The 21,035-nt window shown below is 33.0% G+C and overlaps 1 protein-coding gene across 7 annotated transcripts in view; it reads right to left on the bottom strand.

The window, feature by feature from the left end:
• Window positions 1–21,035, bottom strand: part of LOC124367453 — a 100,651-nt gene that overhangs the window by 59,503 nt on the left and 20,113 nt on the right. The window contains exons 1-3 of one of the 7 annotated variants that reach the window (XM_046824276.1): window positions 8,030–8,534; window positions 4,060–4,187; window positions 2,709–2,860 (exon numbers count right to left, since the gene is read on the bottom strand). The exons of 1 other annotated variant lie outside the window; for it this stretch is intronic. In XM_046824276.1, the coding sequence (XP_046680232.1) occupies window positions 2,709–2,860; window positions 4,060–4,134 (227 nt within the window). In that variant the 5' untranslated portion in view covers window positions 4,135–4,187; window positions 8,030–8,534. 5 more of the 7 variants (XM_046824277.1, XR_006922897.1, XR_006922898.1 and 2 more) reach the window with 5 other exon arrangements.

The following is a 21,035-nucleotide window of genomic DNA, read 5'->3' as shown; positions in this document are numbered from 1 at the left end:
AATATAGGATTTAAAAATAAGGAATTTGCTTCATACAAAATGTAAAGGAAGACCTAATAAACAAAATATAAAAAAAAATTGTTCAGATATCTTCAATAGTTTTTTAGATAAATGTACCTTTGTGTTAAAAAACTAGATTTTCGGAAAAACGTGTTTAAAGCAAAAAATATATGATAATTAAAATTTGGGGCCGACCCCCCTTAATATATTACTGCCATAATTTGAAATAACTATAACATTATTTGGTTCAACATTTTGGTTTTAGTAGGTTTAGACAGCCTAATTATTAATATTGATGATTCAGTTGTTGAGGTGGCCACTTATTTTACTGCTGCCCACTTCTTGAGCTTGGAAACAAAGATTATGGTTTTAAACAACAAACAAACAGGTGTCAAAACACTTGTTGTGTTATTGTTTTATGAGTTTGAAAGCAAATATTTGTTTTTTTTTATTTTACGCGACATTTAACCCTCCATCTGATAAGATCGCATGGTGCGACTCACACGCACAGTGCAATCCTTAGTTAGCGTCATATAATACGAAAGAGGAAGAAATGCCCTTCCCACCTGTATTACTGGAATCGATATTTGGTGGTCTTTGGAATGTAGTGGGATGTAACAATCAGCTGATTTGCACCGAGCCCACGCCTTTACTGTTGCATTCAGCTCTTGCTTTGGTTTGCTGTTATTGTTCTCGGCACATGTTTGCTTACTGTCTTGCCCGTTGTAAATCGTTTGTAATACTAGTTTATGTTTTATTATGAGTGAACTTAGCCGCTCTAGTGCGATTAGGCACTGTTTAGTTGACGAGATTAGTGACGCTTAGATGATTGTTAGTGAGAGGAGGGAAGAGCAGAGGAGTCAGGATCTGAATCGGAATATGTAAATGTATTTTGGGTTATACAAATATGTATATAAAGAGTTATATGTTTTTTCCTCATGATTTAATTTTGTTATACATTAGATATTTTTAGGATTGTATTTGAACCAAAATAACAACATTTATGAGTGGTTTATTGAAAAAAAACATTGAAAGTTTGAAGTATTGCAACAATAGTCAAAATTGACCTACGTACCATTTTTTAATTTTTAAGTTCTTAGTGTTAGTGTTCTTATTTTCATTAAGATACGTGATGTGTTTTCAACTCAGCATTAAATTTTGAACATTTTGATTATTTTGGAATTTAGAATACAACAAGTTAGTGTACATATATATTACTTCAAAGTTGAAATTTTAATTTTTTTATCGTTATGCCCGGGTAAAAAAGAAAAAAAATTGGAAAAAAGGTAAGTTTTTATTTTTGTTACCAGCTTGTATAATATATTCTTACAAATAATTTGATGTACAACACTTGATAATTTCTCATTGTTTTCTATTTTTTTATAATTCTTTAAGCAAACCATGCAAATGTCTTGAAAATGCCCTATTATTTTAAAGTGAAATAGTCATCAGCTGGAGGGTTAATTCTATCGTCATGGTAGCGCTTAATATATTAGCCTACTGCCATAATTTGAAATAACTATTACATTATTTAGTTCAACATTTTGGTTTTAGTAGGTTTAGACAGCGTAATTATTAATATTGATGATTCAGTTGTTGAGGTGGCCACTTATTTTACTGCTGCCCACTTCTTGAGCTTGTAAACAAAGATTATGGTTTTAAAATTGAACTTGACATTGGTGTTTTTATTTTTTTTAATCTATATGTAAAAAAGGTATTATATCCTTTCTTTAACACTAATTCAAGGCGCTTTGAAAAATAGAAGAATTGGGTCATTGGGTGTAACATTTCAAAACAAAAACACATAGGTAACAATACCAAGATGGGCATTCAAACTTCTTGCAAGATAGATGGTTGTTTCATAGGCTTACCTGGAAGTAAACTTGTACTAGAATAACTAACAGAGGCTAACCTCAAAGCTGTATTTTCAAGTCCCATATCATTTCATAGTATGCAACACCTAAAATATGATAAAATATGTACAGTATGCTGATACTTTTATATTCTGCATCTAAAAATTTAGTACAAAGTCGTAACAAAGTGACAACAAGCTTCTTGGGAGTTTTACAACGCCTAGTCTTTTTTTTCTGTTTATAATAAAGGCTCGGGCATAATCCCATGCAGCCTCGTAGTTCACTGTGTTGTTAAACCTCTGTGGTAATTTAATTGGAAATAATTAGTTATTATTATTAGTTTGGGTTTAATGTATTGGACATATATGTTTTGTGTACCTATACTGTTTGTGTTTGTTAATAAATAGCGGGATTACTATGGGATTCTATAGATAGATATTCAGGATTTGGGGAGTCTTCCCGCCAGGGGTCCTTCAGGCATTCCTAATCCGAAATATGGACCACGGATATAAAGGCCAAAACCAGGATACATATATGTATTGTGTTTTGTTGATTTGTTATTAAATGTATTTGTTTATGGTCATGAGAAAGTTATTTATTTCTTTATATACTTTTGTGTCTTCTAATTTCATTAAATACGTTAAGTTAATATTAGATATCGATGTTAAATTTTTAATTAACTTAAAGCACCGATCTCTTGCATATTCGTAGGCTGGGCACTATAAAATTACATGGTCTAGTGTTTCGCGTTGAGCTTGAGTGCAGCTTAGACACAATGGAGTGAAATATTTTTTTAATATCATATAGTCTAGCGTTTACTTTGGCATGTCCAAACCTTAATCTAATAATATTTACCATTTCCCTTCTGTTGAAGTCTGCATTACTATACCATCGATTATGAATAGTCGTTGTCTGAATTTGTTTATACCATTGCGCTTTTTGTGATAGTTGGTACTCCTGTTCATTTTCTGCTGCAGATTTTCTCCGTTGGTAGGCTTTGAAATCATCTGGTGGAATGTAAATATTTGTTAATATTTGTTATCTTGTTGCCGTTTGTTATTGAGTCTTTGGCTAGGCTATCTACATATTCATTGCAATAAATACCTGAGTGTCCCGGGATCCATTGAAATGTTACATTTTTACCACTTTTAATAACTTCATAGATAATACTCACTGGAATGCCTTCTCCTTTATAGCTGTTATAGACTTTATCGAGTGCTTGTATAGCTGCTTGTGAATCAGTAAATATTACTATATCTTGTTGTTCTATTGAGTTAAAGGTTTGTGTTGCTTTTAAAATAGCAAGTAGTTCAGCTGAGTAACTAGAAACCTGATTTTCTAATGAAAACTTACCTGTGATGTCCAGCTCTGGGACATAGTAAGCTGCACCTGTCCCCAATGTGGATTTTGATCCATCAGTGTAGAAGTGCAAATGTTGTTCATAGTTGGTATTGATTAGTTCCAAAAAGGTTTGTTTGGTAATTGTGCTATTGCTTACCTTTTTTGAAGTATGTGGATTGTCTATGTTGTGCTTAAATTTAATATTGTTGGTCATCATTAATATTGGATTGTTGAAATCCCAAAAGGTTTTGTAACTCTCCTTTTTTAATATATTTAAATCTAAGGAATGAATTTTTGATATAGATTGTATGTACAGTGGCTGATTTTTTTTCTTCCAGTATGACATACAGTCTGTCAACATTTTAAGAAACATTAAACTTCTGTATGCTGGATGATTTTCATGAGTTATGATTTTATAAATAAATTTATCACATAGAAACTTTCTTCTGTTGCTTAAGGATTGAATACCGGCTTCTGCTTGTAGAGCAATAATTGGTGTTGTTTTAAAAGCACCTAATGATATTCTTATGGCTTGGTTTTGGATTGAATCTAGTTTTTTTAATTCTTTTCTACATGCATGTCCATAAAGAAATGCCCCATAATCTAATTTTGCTCTTATTAAGCTTGTATATATAATCGTTGCAAACTCAGGTGTTGCACCGTTAGTGCCACAAACTACAGACTTTATTATATCAACGTCTTTTTGGCATTTTACAAACAATTTATTAATATGAATTTTGAAATCTAACTTATTGTCTATAATCATACCTAATAGTTTGATAGAACTTACTACATGTATTATTTGATTATTAATTGTAATTTGTTTATCAGTGTTAATGTTTTTTTTCCGTGTGAATATTATTACCTTACTTTTGGTTGCATTGAATTCCAGATGGAGTTGACTGAAGTTTGATTGTACTGTGCTGAGAGTGTGTTGCATGTTTGTGTAGACTGTCTCGATATGTTTTACAGAGGAGTATAAAACAATGTCATCTGCAAATTGAAGTGATTTTACATAATTAGGAATATAATCATTAATGTGAGCTATGTACAGTGCGAACAACAAGGGACTTAGAACACTACCTTGTGGTAATCCCTTATTCGTTACCCTAGTTATAGTTGACTTAGAGCTAACTAAAATTAATTGTCTATTGATTAGCCATGAATTAATATGGGAAATAAACTTCCATGGAATATTATAACACTTCAGCTTTCCTATTAATTCTGGTATGTGTACTGTATCATAAGCATTTGATAAATCTAAAGAGGCAGCAATAGTAGTTTCATTATAAGTCAGTGCAGTTTGAATTTCTGAAACAAAATTAATTAAATAATCATTACATCCAATTCTTTTCCTAAATCCATATTGGGTATTTGGTAGAATATTAGAGTTTTCAACAAACCATTCCAGTCTACTTTTAATAATTCTATTAAATAATTTTAGTATGCAGGGTATTAATGATATAGGCCTATATGAAGTCTCCAAATGTTTATTTTTTTCCGGTTTCAAGATAGCTATAATTCTACTTTGTTTCCACTTACTTGGTAATTCTATACTTCCATTCCATATATTATTAAATATATTTAGAATATATAATCGAGCAACGAGTGGTAAATGTCTTAACATGCTGTAAGATACTCCATCTAAACCAGGTGTTGTATCTTTCCTCTTAAAATCTATGGCTACATTTATTTCTTTAATACTAAAATTAGTTTCTATAGGAGAAGCATTTTCATAGAAGGTGTACCTGGGAATAAATATCTCGCTTTCCATGGGAACTGAATCCGGAACTATATGGCACATGAATTTGTCACAAAGATCGTTGTCTTCAATGGTTGAAGAATTTGTATTTGCCTTATTATTAGTTTTAAGTTTTTAAATTATTTTCCATGCAAATGAGGAGTTATTTCTGTCATTAATTTTTTGACATACATTTTCCCAACCTTGTTTTTTAGCTCTTCTAATTACTTCCCTAGCTTTAATTTGTGCAGCTTGATAATTTTGATAATTGAGAGCAGTCATACAGTTTTTAAATTTACTAAATGCAAGCCTTCTGCTGGCAACAGCTTGAGAGCAAGCTTCATTCCACCATTGTTTTGGTGTAAATTTAGGCCTATTAATTGCTGTATTGTACTTTGGTATTGCTTTGTCTGCTGCTAATGTAATTATACTATACATTTCATCCCATTGTTTTTCCAATGGGATGTCTGGCAGTTCATTAGTCAATTTTTCAACAGTCTCTGTATATAGAGACCAATTTGCCTTTTTAAAGTTCCATTTATTATTAGTATTAAAATAACTTGTATGTACATTGAAGTCATTAGATAGGGAATTAATATTAAATTGCATGAATATAGGCAGGTGATTGCTGCCTAACGAATCATTACCTACCTCCCATACGTCTACTAAGGCATGAAGATTGGGTGTGGCGAAGGCCAGATCTATTGTAGATGCTTGGTGATAAAGGGTTGGTAATGTTGTATGGTTTTTATTATTTAATAGTATGAATTGTGATTCATTATACTCATTGAAAATTATATTACCTCTGTGATTTGCTTTGCTCGAATTCCAATAAGGGTGATGGGCATTAAAATCACCACATAACAAAGTATAACCCTCATCTTGGCTAAATAGTTCGTGCCAAAAACTATTCCTAATCTTATTATTTGTGCAGTAAATATTATAAATGATAATAGGTCTATTGTAATTATTTACCTGTATTGCTTGCATTTGTGTATTAGTTATCGTTATATTCTGTAACAACATTATATGAAATTGACTTATGTATAATAAAGGAGGTTCCTCCATATCCATCAGGTCTGTTAAGGTTATATACAATGTAATTATTATCTAAGAGGTTATCATTTTTTTGTAACCAAGATTCTTGGATAATACCTATGTGGATCTCCTTTTTTGTAAATAATTGCATGACCTCAGGCCATTTAGGCTTAAGAGACCTTGCATTCCACTGTACTATGTTAAGTTTATTTGTTACCATTCTTATTTACTAATTTCGTTTGTTGAGATAGGCCTAACTGTTTGTTGCCTGGCGATGTTCCGGGAGTAGATTTTATTTTGATATTTGGTGAATTTATTTTCTGTTGAACTGTTGTACCAGTCTTTAAATAGCTTAGTAAAATTATTTCATCAACTTGTTTGAGATTGGTAATGTTTGTAGAGTTCAATTTATTTCTAATTTCCTCAATTTTTATTTTTAGGAGTGATGTGAGGTGGGACTTATCTTGAACACTAAGTTTATCATCCTGAACTGGTTTGGTAGGCGAATTGGTTTTATCTACAATAGGCCTACTTATTTCTTTAGGTTTATATAAACTACTATTTCTGATGGGCCTACGATAGCTAGTTCTACTAACCTTAAACTGTGACGAAAACGGTTGCTGGCGGGATGAACTTGGTTCTGAGACTGCAAGCAATGGTGTATACCTATTACTTACATTTAATTGACTGATAGGTGTTGATGCCTGTGAGCTTGGTAGTGTTGGGTAGATTTCATCATCAGTGAAGTCTAATTGGGCGACCTGTGAATAAGATAGGCCTAATCGAGATGGTTTACCTGGTTTTTTGTAAGTAATAGGAAAATACTGTGCTGCCACATGATAACCTTCTTTCATGAGACTCATCCGATCTTTAATATTTTTTGCCTTATATACTCTGGGCAATATTTAGAGTTACTGCTGTGTGAATCACCGCAGTGAACACACTTGCGAGGAGCCTGACAAGGATCTGTGTGGAAGGGTCCAGCACAGTCCCTACATATTCTAGGTTTATTACAGGGTGAGTTAGCTACGTGTCCATAGGCAAAACAACGATAACATTGTTTCACTCTGATCATGTAGGCGTCTACCTTCATACGAACATAATTAAGGTACAGAAAATCTGGTAATTTTTCAGACTCGAAGGTAATTTTAACAAAATGAGTGTTAGTGAGTTGGTCATTACCATTCACTCTACGTCTGATCCTTTCAGCTTGAATGATTGGGTATATTGACGATGCCTCAGATAAAATTTCTAATTCACTTACCTCGGGTTCTGCATAGACTACACCGAGAGTGTGTACTCTAATTGAGGGTACAAATACATTAAATTCTAACAGATGTGGTGAATTTACTAAGTTATTGGCTGCTATATAGTTTTTACAAATAACAGATATATTCTTACCCGCTCGTGTAATGTGGTCAATGTCCATATGATGTTTTTTAAGTATTTTTCCTACTGTAAATGGGTTTATTTTGTTCTTTTTTTTATCCTGTATGATTACCTCAAAAGGCCCTGAATTTTCAGGTTTATAGAGACGTTGTATGTGAGGCTTTTTAAGTAATGGTGGATTAAAATCATTGGTAGATTGAATTTGTTCTGAACCATCTGTGTCATTATTTTCTTGTACCCTTTTGTTTCCCCTGTTATTTAGATTTAGGTTAGAATAGTCATGATCTGTGGGCAAAATAGTACTTACTGCCTTTTGAATTTCCATGTCGCTCTCGACATGAGCTTCCAAGGGCGAGGCTGAACCTGTCGACATGACAGGTCCAGCCTGAACAGGCTCAAAGTTAATAGTTTATATGTTAAGATATTTACAAAATATATAAAGTATAAAATATTTCTAGTTTGAGTTAGAGGTCAGTGTGATGTTAGACAAACAGTTATACACAAAGTAGTTACCACTACCAGAGTAATTGATCTGGACGTATGCACAGAGGTTTAACCTAAAATTACAAGTCAACGATCTGAGCACTTCAACAACCAGAGCGGGAATGAACGCCTAGTCTTATTGAACAATTGAAGTATTGAAGGGATAGAGAAATATAGTACTAACCATCACGTTTTTTTTTTCTTTCTTCTTTTAGGCTATGGCTTTTTATCCATGCAGCCTCGTAGTTCACTTTTGTGGTTGCTTCACCCTTAGATTGAATTGTTGATTATGATGATCTACAACAAACAAACATAAGTTAGTGTTACAATGGTTATTGACTTAGGAGTTTTTGTTAATCAGTGGTTAATAGGTTGATTTTTAACATACTTATATATCACTCAACATAATTCCTAGTGTGTTTTGTCTTTGTAATGTTGTAAAAGGTAAGGATATCTAAGATAAGAATGGTTTTCAGGATGGAAAAGGTGGGTCACTTTTCTTTGCTAGGGGCCCATCAAGCTTTCCTATCCCAGAAATGGGGAGGTAGGCCGCGGATGAAGAATCCCAGGAATGGATACCACATTTATGTGTCAGTGTTGGAGTGAGTTTGTGTGTAACTTTAAAATTACATTTTTCTTTTGATTTGTCTAAGGAAATTAGTTATTGAAGTGAAAACTTCTTTAGGCGCGTTGAGCGTTTTGGTAGAGGGTAAAATCCTCGGTTCGCGTCACCGACATGCTAATGATACTAACCTGCATGAAAAAGTCAGTCTCGCTGTGTTTTTTAACCGTAGACTTGGCCGCGGACTACTAACCTGCATGAAAAAGTCAGTCTCGCTGTGTTAAAACTGTCCCGGCGGAGTATGAAAACAGACTGCGAAAATCAGTGACCTTTACGGCTTCCTCTTGCGATTTAAAAGTGAAGCCAATGTCGTACAATTCTGTAAGATGCGTCAAATTAAAGCTCTTAATATTGGCAATCTATTGGTTACATTTTTAAATATTAAAAAAATTTCGAAATAATTTTGATTATTGTTTACATTTTACATAGCGTTTACAATGACAAGAAAAAAGTAGTAAGCGAGGATTTTTTTTATTTTTTGGTCAGACAAAATTTGTCAGCGAGAAAGTTGTGTGAAAATAGATGAATATTTTTTTTGTAATTTATCATTTTTTTATTGGAAGTTTAGTTTAGCCTGTAGTAGCGTATGAAGTGATGAGTGAACGTTTCTGCCGGAACTGTAGTTGGCGCATTGGCTCACTGATACCGTATTAACTCAATAAATTAGTTTATTGTGCAATAAAAATACCTTTACGAAAGAACCAAGTTAATTTAACTAATTTATTAGTTTTAAAAATATTGTGGGTTTAATTGTTATTGCAATTATATACTTTATCCGTAGCAATAACTGTATTATTTACAACAGTGTTCAACTCACTGTTGTTCACTCGGTGTTTACTCACTTGTATTCTATGTTTATTAATATTTAACCTCTTCATCATGAAATGAGTATTATTACGGTATAAGATTTATCTTACTAGCGTGGTAAAATAGATTTCTAGTTATTTGATAATATTTTTTCGTGGATTTTAAAATTGGAAAATTAAAAAAATGTTATAATAATATTAGATTTTATGAAATATGTTCATTTATTGTTTTTATTAAGATATTGTTAAGATAATTGTATATTAATTATTTTTTCAAACCACTTTGTATTTATATTTTGTTCATGATTTGTTTAACCCATCATATGTAACTAATAAATAAAACATAAAAAATTTCATATAATTTTTGCATATAGTTTTAATTACTCTCAACTTAATAGTTCCGTTTTCACTTCTATCGGCAGTCCCACGACTGCTACTGTTTTTGTTTCGTTATATATTTCAATTTGGTTTGATTTAAGAACTTGGGTTAGATTGTGTTGGTATTGTTTTAATGTTTCTTTCAGATACTGGTTTCTGAAAGTATAATAATGTGGGCATTCAAATATCAAATGTTCTAGAGTTTCGTCTTCATTTAGTGTGCATTGTAAACATAAAGGTGTAAAGTATTGTTTTTTAGAATGTAATATTTTGTTAACTCTAGCATGGCCTAGTCTTATTCTACAAATTGTAATTGTGTCCTGTCTGTTCAGAGTTATTTGTGAAAACCAGGGTTTTTGGGGAATGTCAGGCTGTATTTTTTTTGTGCCATCTGCCTTTTGGGGACTCTTTTATTTCCATATTATATTTTCTAGTTATGTCTTTCTTTCTCCCTCGCATGTAGTCTTCTATGGGGATTGTTATGTCCTTTACAATATCTCCACTAGTTGAGGCATCTTTGGCAAATCTGTCTACTGCTTCATTGTGTGTTATTCCAACGTGTGACGGTATCCAATGAAAAATTAAATGCTTTTTACTATTAATTGTCTCAATAAGAATTCTATTGAGCAAATCATTGTCTTGTTTTTTATTTCCATAGTATTTTAGAGCATTTATCGCTGATTGTGAGTCTGTGAATATTACTATATCTTTGTTCTGTAATTCCCTACAATATAATATACTTTTGTAAATGGCGTATAATTCAGCTGAATAATTTGATATAATGCTGGGTAATTTATATTTGGCTATGAAATGAAGCTGTGGTATATAGAAGGCAGCCCCTGTCCCTTCCTCTGACTTTGATCCATCAGTTTAAACAAACAAGTTATTTTTATAGGTTATGTTTAATGTCAGATTATGAATTTGTCTAAATCCTATATTGTTAATTTGGTTTTTCTTTTCTTGTACATTTTCATAGTTTGTTAGACATTCAAATTGATTTTTTGCCATTATGATAGGGATATTTGTTTTCCATTCGTTGGTTCTTTCAGGGATATGGTTCTGTTTTAGGCCTAGGTATAAATTTGATATGTTACTCACTGATTCCAAATATAAAGGAGTCTTTTTCTTTTGCCAGTATTGAAAATTGCTTTTAATAAAATGAAGAAACAATAGGGCATTGTTTGCTGGGTGTTCTAAGTCTGTCATAACCTTATAAATTAATTTCTCGGTAAGTAGCAACCTTCTTTTGTGTAAAGGAAGAATCGCAGTTTCAGAATTTAGGGCTATGATTGGTGTAGTTTTATATGCTCCTATGGCAGTTCTTAGTGATAGGTTTTGTACAATGTCTAGTTTATTTAAACTTCTTTTAGAAACGTGGCCAAATAAAAAACTCGCATAGTCAAGTTTGGGTCTAATTAATCCTTTATAGATTCTAAGGATGAATTCTGGATGAGCCCCATTTTGCCCACTGGACATTATTTTTAAGATATTTATGTCCTTGAAACATTGTTTTTGAACAGCAATAATATGTTCATTGAAGTTGAGTTTGTTGTCTATTATTACTCCTAGTAGTTTAATTTTATCAACATTTGGGATGAGCAGTCCAACAAGGGAAAGGGTTATATTATTTAGATCAAATTTTTTATTTCTGGTAAAGCAAATAGTTTTACTCTGTTTAGGGTTAAACTCCAGGCTATTTTTGTGTGAGTATGTTTCTAGGTTACTAAGAGTTACTTGTATCTTTGTATGAACTATTTCGTAGTTTTTATGTGAACTATAAATTATTATGTCATCTGCGTATTGTAGTGAATTAACCTGAGTAGGGAGTTCCAGAAATATGTCAGGAATATATATAGAAGATTAGGGGACTTAAGACACTGCCTTGAGGTAAGCCTCTGTTGGTTATTCTACTACAGTGCATGCTAGGGTGTTTCAGTGTTACTTGTCGTTCAGTTACCCATTTATGGCAATGTTGAACAATTTTTACCGGTATATCATATTTTAACATTTTTCTGAGAAGGGAAGTAATGTCTACCTTATCATATGCTTTGGTAAGGTCAAGTGATACGGCAAGTGAATATTCGTTGTATGTCATTGCAGTGTTGATTTCCGTAATGAGGTGAAGAAGATAATCACCGCATCCTTTTTTCCTCCTAAATCCATATTGAGTGTTCGGTATTATGTTATTTTTTTCCACAAACCATTCAAGTCGTTTTTTAATTAAGGAATTGAATGAAAATCTTCATTAGACATGAGATAAGTGATATCGGTCGGTAAGATTCTTCATTGTTTTTATCAGTGTTAGGTTTGAGGATAAATTTAAGATAGGTGTGTTTCCATTCCTTCGGCATAGGGATTCTATTGTTCCAAATTTCATTTATTATATTTAAAATGATCAATTTTCCATTGTGGGGAAGATTATTTATCATGCTATAAGTTATGTTGTCAAAGCCTGGGGCAGTATCCTTCTTTTTAGATGAAATTACTTCCTCTAATTCGGTTATTGTAAAGTTGTTTTCCAGTACGTGAGTAGGCCTATTTTCTGGTATTAATTTAGGAAAGTTGATCTCTGTAAGTGTTGCAACATAGTCTGGTACAATTTGTTTCATGACCTTGTCACACAAATCTGTATTATATATAAGAGGGTCTGAGTAGTTAGGGTTCTTGTTTTTAATTTTTTTAACGACTTTCCATGCATATTGTGAACATTTTTTGTCACTTATTTCAGCACAAAAGTTTTCCCATGCTATTTGTTTTGCATGTTTTATGATTTCTTTCGCTTTTAGTTGTGCTCTTTGATAATTATTGTAATTATAGGCTGTCATGTTAGTTTTAAATATTTTAAATAATAATCTGTGGTGAGCAACTGCTTTAGAGCAGTTTGGAGTCCACCATTGTTTTGTCGTAATGTCGTTAGTGTGTTTAATTGTTTTTTTAAATGGTATATATTTTTCTGCTGCTTCATTAAGAATGTTGTATAAGTTTTCTGCATTACAATTTTTATTTTCCGAGAAAGGCCTATTATTGTCAGAACTTATTTCGTGGGATATTTTTTGTTCTATGAAATTTTTATAGTCTGTCCATTTAGCTTTAGTATAATTTCTACGCTTTTTGTTGTCTCTATTCAGTATTTTGTCATCTACATTTTTATCCATGGTAAAGTTTAAGATAATTGGAAGATGATCACTTCCCATTGGGTCGCTATAGATTTTCCATTTTTGTAAGTTTAAGTACGGTACATGTTTGGTGTTATAAATGTAAGGTCTATGGTCATTGGTCTCCTATATATAGTAGGAACTGTTGTATGTACATTGTCATTGGCTAATATGAATTGAGAATTATTGTATGCATCAAATATGTCCTTGCCTTTCCGGTCAGCATACGAACAATTCCAAAATGGATGGTGTCCGTTGAAATCACCGCTTAAGATTTTGTATCCTTGATCATCTTCAAAGAGCTTATTCCAAAATGTCGGAGCAATTTGTTTTTCGGGGCAGTATATGTTATATATAGTTATTCATGCTTTATATTTTTTAATTTTAATTACTGATATCTGTATAGGTTCCTGAGTAATAAAATCTATTTCTTCGTATGGAATGTCTTTATTGACCAAAAATGCAATTCCCCCATAACCGTCTTGCCTGTCTTGTCTGATGACATTGTAGTTTTGGTGTGTAATTTTAACTTCTTTATTGAGCCAGGTTTCATGGAGAATTGCTACGTGGATTTTTTGTTCTTGTAAAAAATGGGTGAATTCAAGCCACTTTGGTTGAATTGATCTAGAGTTCCATTGAACTATATTTAGTTGCCCTACTTGGGATTGTTGAAAAATATTCATTTAGCGAGTGGAGGTAGTTGAGGATGGATTTAACAGGTTATTGTTTCCTGCGAGGTCTATATTATCACTAGTATCTAAGTTTTCCTCGGCTAAGAATACTGGTTCATTTAAATAGTAATCAAATAATTCATCTAATTCACTTTGGGTAGTGTTTTCCTGTATGCCGTTTCTAAGCTCTTCTATTTTTGCTTTTACCCGTCTTACCAGCCATTCCCTATCGTTGGGAGGAATTATTATTGTGGAGGGTTTTTGATAGGGTTTCGGGTTACTATTTTTTTGGCTATGGTAGGTGTGGTCTAATAGGTTGTTATTGGGTTGATTTTTATTTCGTCTGTTAACCTGCCTAATGGGTCTTTGGTAGGAGAAAGTTGATTCTGTTTCAATGTGATTATTGTCTTTTTCAAGGCTATTAAGTGTTTCAAATTTATTTTTCAGTGGGATTCGGTTTTGCTCTGCTGGGGATTTTACTTCTTCGGAGTATTTTTTTGGTTGAACTGGGATGAAGTTAGGTTGATGAGTTTTTTTGTATTCTATAGGGAAGAACTGGCTCGCTGTAAAATAAGATTCTTTATGTAGGCTCATGCGGTTCTTAATATTTTTTTGCCGGATAAATTCTGGGCAGTTTCTGGAATTACTGCTGTGTTCTCCGCTGCAGTAAACACATTTCAGTATTTTGTTACAATCTCCGTCATGGAACGGCTCTGCACAGTTTCGACATAATCTTTTGTTGTTACAAGGGGAATTTGCTACGTGCCCATAAGAGAAGCATCGGTAGCATTGCTTTACCGGTATTTGGTAAGGTTCTACCCTCATCAATACGTGATTAAGTTTTATGTCTTTTGGTAGTACGTCAGAGTCAAAGGTTATTTTCATGTAGTGTGTGTCTACTAGTAAGCTTTTTTTAGTTCCATTTTCGTTTACCCAGATTTTTTTTTTAAGTCTATACGCATTTAGAATTAGGTTTTCACTAATTGCTTCATTAGTGACTTCGGACTCTGTTACCTCCGGATCTATGAAAACTACTCCTACAGATTGTACCCGCAAAGTGGGTATAAATACTTTGTAACTAATCAAATCTTGTCTGCTTATTAAGTTATTAGCGGATACATAGTCTAAGCATGTTATGGTTATGTTTTTTCCAGATCTCTTAATAAATTCAATACCGTTGCATTTTTTAAGTATTTTTCCAATTTGGAAGGGGCTTATTTTCTGTTTATCTTTGCTTTGAACAACTACTTCAAAGGGGCCTTGGTTATTAGGGCTATATTTAGGGATCCTATAACTGATTTTTTTATTATCAGGTGATATCATATCGTTATTACCTTTAGTCTCATTTGGATCGATAGAAAGTTGTCTTTTTAGGGATTGTGAATTGCTTTTTTCAATATTAGTAAAATTAATATTTTCATTTTCAGGAAATTTAATTACTGAATCTTTTTTTACCATTATAGATTCAACAGCCTTTTCAGTTTCGCTTGAACCAGACATGGCTAGACAGCAGTGTGAAACTGGCCATAGATTCCATCCATTAAAAGCACTAGTCCGCTGACTTGAATCCTAACCTGGTTCATGAACTACTCCTGACCTAGTTCCTGAACTACAACTAACCTAGTTCCTGAACCAGTTCAATCAGTTCAGGATTAAATTATATTATTAAAATTAAATTTTATAATTTAAAAAAAGAACAAATACAAAAATATCTATAAATACTTGATACATTACTTTGAATACATGGTCTACTGTATTATATTACTACCCTCATTTTAGACCTCTCCTATTTTTGGACAAATACCAATCTATAGATGGCCATATCTCAAAAACTTACGAGCCAATTTTGATAAAACTTTCTATACACATTCACTACATGGTCTACTATACTAAAATACAAGAATCATTCTTAGGCCGCGCCTATTTCCGGGGCCACAATAACTTTATAGGCCAAGTGCTGACAAAAACCAATCTATGGATAGCCATATCTCAAAAACGTACGAGCCAATTTTGATAAAACTTTCTGTACACGTTCACTACATGGTCTACTATAATACTAAAATACAAGCCTCATTCTTAGGCCGCGCCTATTTCCGGGGCCACAATAACTTTATAGGCCAAGTGCTGACAAAAACCAATCTATGGATAGCCATATCTCAGAAAGGTCGAGCCAATTTTGATAAAACTTTCTGTATACATTCACTACATGGTCTACTATACTAAAATACAAGCTTCATTCTTAGGCCACGCCTATTTCCGGAGCCACAATAACTTTATAGGCCAAGTGCTGACACTTTTTCGGTTTGTCCTTCACTATAATTACCATATTAATATGGTACCATATAATTACCATAATATGTACTTGATACGTCATTGCAGCAAAACTAGATTTACACTCAGTTGTGTATCGTTAACATAGTGACTCATCAATTGCCTGTGTGGTCGCTGTTGTCATGGCCATTCAGTCGGATTAAAAGTAAATTCTATAACACTTTAATAATCTAAAGAAATTACAAAACTACTGTTTTTATTTACTTATAATAACATTTGTCCTATTCTAAATTTTTAGATCCAATATTTACGACCAGATCCTACGCACAGGCCGTAGACCCATGTAGGCTCTTCCCAATGATACCACTATTCTTTTTTTAAATTTTAGTGGAATTAAATATAATTATTACATAAAATATATTACATGGTCAATAAATTAATAAATAATCCTGTATAAGTACAGTCTTGTTGCGCTCTGATACATGGTTTTTCGGACAATGTATGTATGTGTATTCGTTTGTTGCAATGCGTGTTTAGGTATATATGTATATGTGTTTTATTGTACTATTTTTGGGAAAAAAACAATTTTCATTTCATTTCACCATACAAACAAAGGATGGACATTTGTCCAATATATTCACCCATCAAAACACGGTGGAAACCGTTTGACGGTTTAGGTAGTTATACTAAATGTTAATATACAAAATTTTTGTTTTTATTATGATGACCTTAAATATTCTCGAACTCATAAGATTTAAGTAGATACTGGTGGAAATTAAAACTGCACCTTTTTAGAAATATTCAGGTTTATTAAATCAATCCAAATTTCAATTATTAACCTGGTATTCCACCAATGAAATGTTTTTCACAATAGTTTAAAATTACTACTTCCTTAGGCAAGGCACTTTCGATTTAACATGGACTCACTGTCCTCCAAATACGTGTGTATAAAATATAAAATAAAATAATAATCTTGAATAAATTTGTATGAAATAAAAATAAATAGACTTCTTCTCAAAACTAATAAAATAAAATTATAAACTTCTTTAAAATAAAATTCTCAAACAAATCTAAACAGTACTCAACAGGAATTTTTCACAAGTTCCTACAGGATATGGTGCAGCACCTGCAGCTCTTAATTTTAACTAGAATCCCTATAATTTCAATTAAATTGTTACGTTTGACTTTAAATAAATAGCTCCTTTACATTTAGATATATATTAGTCCACACTCTACAGAATTTGATCGTTAATTTCAAATTTCAATTCCAATTTCAAATTAATTCACTTCTTAAATTTTCAAATTTCAAATTTAGAAAAATTTAATAATTCAGTCAAAAGTACTTAGCTCTTTGGTCATGAAGGTCTTGGAGTTCGGTATTAAAATAATCTATACCGACGGATCCTACGCCCGACACTACTTTTAAACTCGCACTAAAGACTTTACTCTTTCGCTTCTCAACTCGGAATGGAAGCAGAGCGTGTTTTCTTGGCCTGCACCGACTACGCTCCTGTTCCTGCAGGCCTGTTTGAATCACTCTCAACGCAGGTTCGCCGCCTAACAAAAGATTGAGTCCACTGTAGACTATTGTTTAGCATTCACTGCCATCAAGTCAGGTCTAGACCAGATTCCAAGCGCGTTGTGCCTGCCGCTGGATTACAATATAAATTTACTTTTTTATTCCCTATCCATTTACAATTCTAAAATAAAATTTTATTTATTAAATTTTTATTTTTATTTAAAGTATACCATGTAATTGGTATAGTAGTATTAATCCATATATTACAGCGAAAGTAAAATATTTTTGGGATTTTTATTGATTGTGTAAATCAAAAATATGAAGAAAATCACAGCTTTTGTTTTAAATTTAAGCTTTCTCCAATTCTAGCTCTCATTCTAGCTCCAACCGGCGAGATAATAAGACGCTCTGACCCACTGTGTGTCTTGCGTGTTTCTACTCGTAGTGCCGTATTAACTGTGTTTTCAGTGCTCTCCAAGATTTTAAAATGCAGATGATTGAAGAAATGAAAACTACAAGAAATGAGATAAATATCCTAGCTGAATCTGTACAGTTCATGTCTAATAAAATGGACGAGTCTACTAACCTAATGAAAACTATTAAAGAAGAATTAGCAGTGATTAAGAAAGAAAACGAGCACCTAACGGCTATGAACAGAACCCTTAATACCGAGGTGACTTCTCTCAAGAACAGAGTTAGAGCACTTGAACAGTACTCTAGGAAGAACATTGTGGAAGTCAACGGTATTCCTGAGACTCCTAGAGAGGATGTGGTCGGCCTGGTGAGAGACGTTGGTGCTGCCTTGGTAGTGGAGATCCAGGAGAGCGACATCTCGACGGCCCACCGAGTCCCGTCCTTATTACCAGTACTAAGCAAGTATAAAGGCCGTTTCACACCGCGGTCACACTATGTCACGTTACGTAACGTGACAGATTTTTCAAAAGATCTGTTTCCATAGTTTTAAATGGTGTAATTCACACCGACCTCGCAGAACCTCACAGACGAATCTGCGGAATCGCTCCGAGAGCGATCTTTTCAAAACATCTGTCGACGTCTGTGGCCTCGCGCATGCGCAGACCTGTCGCGCAGTTTCGAGCTGTAACTCTTTACAAGAAGCTGGATTGATATTTTTTTATTTATTATGGAACAGTTAAATTGAAGCCGTCAGAACGCGTCCACTGCTGTGGAATACAGATTTGGAGGAGTATAGAGATAGCAATTTAAAGGACACAGCATGGGGTGAAATAGCAGAGCAACTGGAACAAAAAAAACTTTCAAAATAACCCTTCATAATTGAGTATAGTTTAATAATATTGGCAACATAAATGTGTGGTGTCAATATCTATTTCACTGGCTTTAAATTTGTATAATATTTTATACTCTTTAATGAACATCCCAAATTAAATGTAGTACAAAATCTCGCAAGGGTAAAAAAACACGACTTAAAAAATGAAAAACACATGCATGTTAAATACAATATGGTATTATGTTTATACGAAAGTGATTCAACCGAAAATTACATATTAAATAATGTTCACATACAGACAGAATAATAATCATTCTTACTACATGCCACAAACTGTTAGAAACATATTTTTTTAAATATTAATCATACACAAGAGCAGAATACATACAAATTGTTAGAACAATTAATTGTTGTTTTGGTTATCATTAAATGTGGTTCCACTGCCATGGCACACTTCCTTCTTCGGACATGAAGTATTTAACAACGTGATTTCTTATCTCGGTAGCTTCTTTAGATGCCTGAGCACCATAACGAGGAATAGGTTTCCATGCTTTGTCAAAGCTTCTAAAATTTCCTCAGGCGTCAGTACTGGAAAAATGATCCCTTTGAGCAAAGATAATTGTGGAGGATGGCTGTTGCTTTGACTATCTTGTTTACTAAGTGCAGCTTACAGTTTAAGGGTCTGAAGTAGATACGCCATCTTTTTGCAAGAATGCCAAAAGCATTTTAAACTACTCTTCTACATCTACAAAGTCTATAGTTGAAAATTCTTCTTTCGTCGTTAAGATTAGTATACTTACCATCTTAACGCATGGTAAGATTGGCGCATAGCGCCAATATTTCTCTGCTAGAAATACATCTCCTGTAGTTGGTATCTTTTTTACTAATATCGTTACATATCAATGTTAAGATCTCTTAAATAATCAGGTTTAGATAGCCGAAAGTATGTTGTGAATCTGTCATCAGCTCCAAATCCTTCATCATATGATGATACTCGCCGCACTGTCTTTGGTTGATAGGGTGCACCCAGTGCGTTCGGTTTGTAACCGAATACAACAGCATGAGTTCCTCTTCAATACTCGAACTACTATCGCCGTCATCCAACCAAGACACATTTTTAGTAAACGCGCTATCTCTCTACGAACCACTTGCCATGTTACCTGCTTCAATTAAACTGACAGAGCAAAAACACTGTCCCAGTATCTGACAGACGCCGGTGGCGGTGTGAAGTGTACGTCTGTCACGTGACATCTGTCACTTTAAGTAACGTGACATAGTGTGACCGCGGTGTGAAACGGCCTTAAGGACAAGAAAGAGTTAACTGCTCGACAGATAAATCCCGCCTTCCCGGATAAGATCGTCAAACGTCAACGAGCACCTGACTCCTGATAACAAAATTTTTCTCTCTAAGTTGAAAGTTAAGTGCAGAGAAATAGGGTACCAATACGCTTGGTGTAAGGAGGGGAAGTTTTTTGTCAGGAAATATCAAGGGGACCGCTATATCAAGGTGGACTCGTACGATGAACTAAACAAGCTTAAATAAACATGTAAATCACAGTATTTATTATACAATTATTTATTATTATTAAGTTTTGTTGTTTTTGTTTTTTCAGAGCTTTATTGTTGTCGTTAATTATTGTTGTTGTTGATTGTTTCATTCATAGTTATCTGTTGCTAATTTATACTGGGTTTTTTATTCTAATTCATTATTTATTTCTATGTTACTTATTTATCACTATAAATGGTTATCTCACATGAGTTAAGCTTTAAAAATGAATGAACACATGCATAGCGAAGGTACTGAATTACAAGTATTTTTTTGATCATGGAAGTACATTGTACAAATATAACTTAATTTATACTAATATCAGGAGTTTGAGGAAGAATTTTAATGCATTTGTTGTTGAATTAAGTAATATCAAACAAAAAATACACTTTATTGTGCTAAGTTAGATTTGGATTAGTAGTGATGAATTCCATCTTTATGCGCTACCTGGTTACAGTACTTATGCTAATTGCAACAACAATCATAGAGCAGGTGGTGTTGTGTGTTTTGTTGATGAATCAATAGACTGCAAAGAAATCTTGTTATCAAATAATATGACTTCTGCTGATGCTCTTTTACTTGAGGTCAAATTGAATAATATGTTTTTTAAATTAGTTTGCTTATATAGATTACAAAATGTACATGAGAACTCCTTTTTGCTTGAACTTACTCAACTTGTTACTGAATTAAGAAATAATGTTATTTATATTGGTGATATAAATATTAACTTACTAGAGGAAAACACAGTAACGTATTCTTACAAAGACATTTTAAATAGTAATGGTTTTGTTTCCTTGATAAATAAACCTACTAGAATTACTGATAATTCACGAACCAGTATTGATCATATCTTTATTAGAAATAGATTTATAAATACATTCTATAGTGATGTATTTGAATTAGGTATTACCGACCACTGTGTTTTGGGACTTAAATTTAGTAAGCAGACAATAGAGGCTATTGATAATAGTGTTGT

Source organism: Homalodisca vitripennis, chromosome 8 (assembly GCF_021130785.1).
Source record: "Homalodisca vitripennis isolate AUS2020 chromosome 8, UT_GWSS_2.1, whole genome shotgun sequence".
Classification (NCBI taxonomy): domain Eukaryota; kingdom Metazoa; phylum Arthropoda; class Insecta; order Hemiptera; family Cicadellidae; genus Homalodisca; species Homalodisca vitripennis.
Note: the sequence above shows the minus strand (reverse complement) of the source record. Positions and strands in the feature narration are given on the sequence as shown.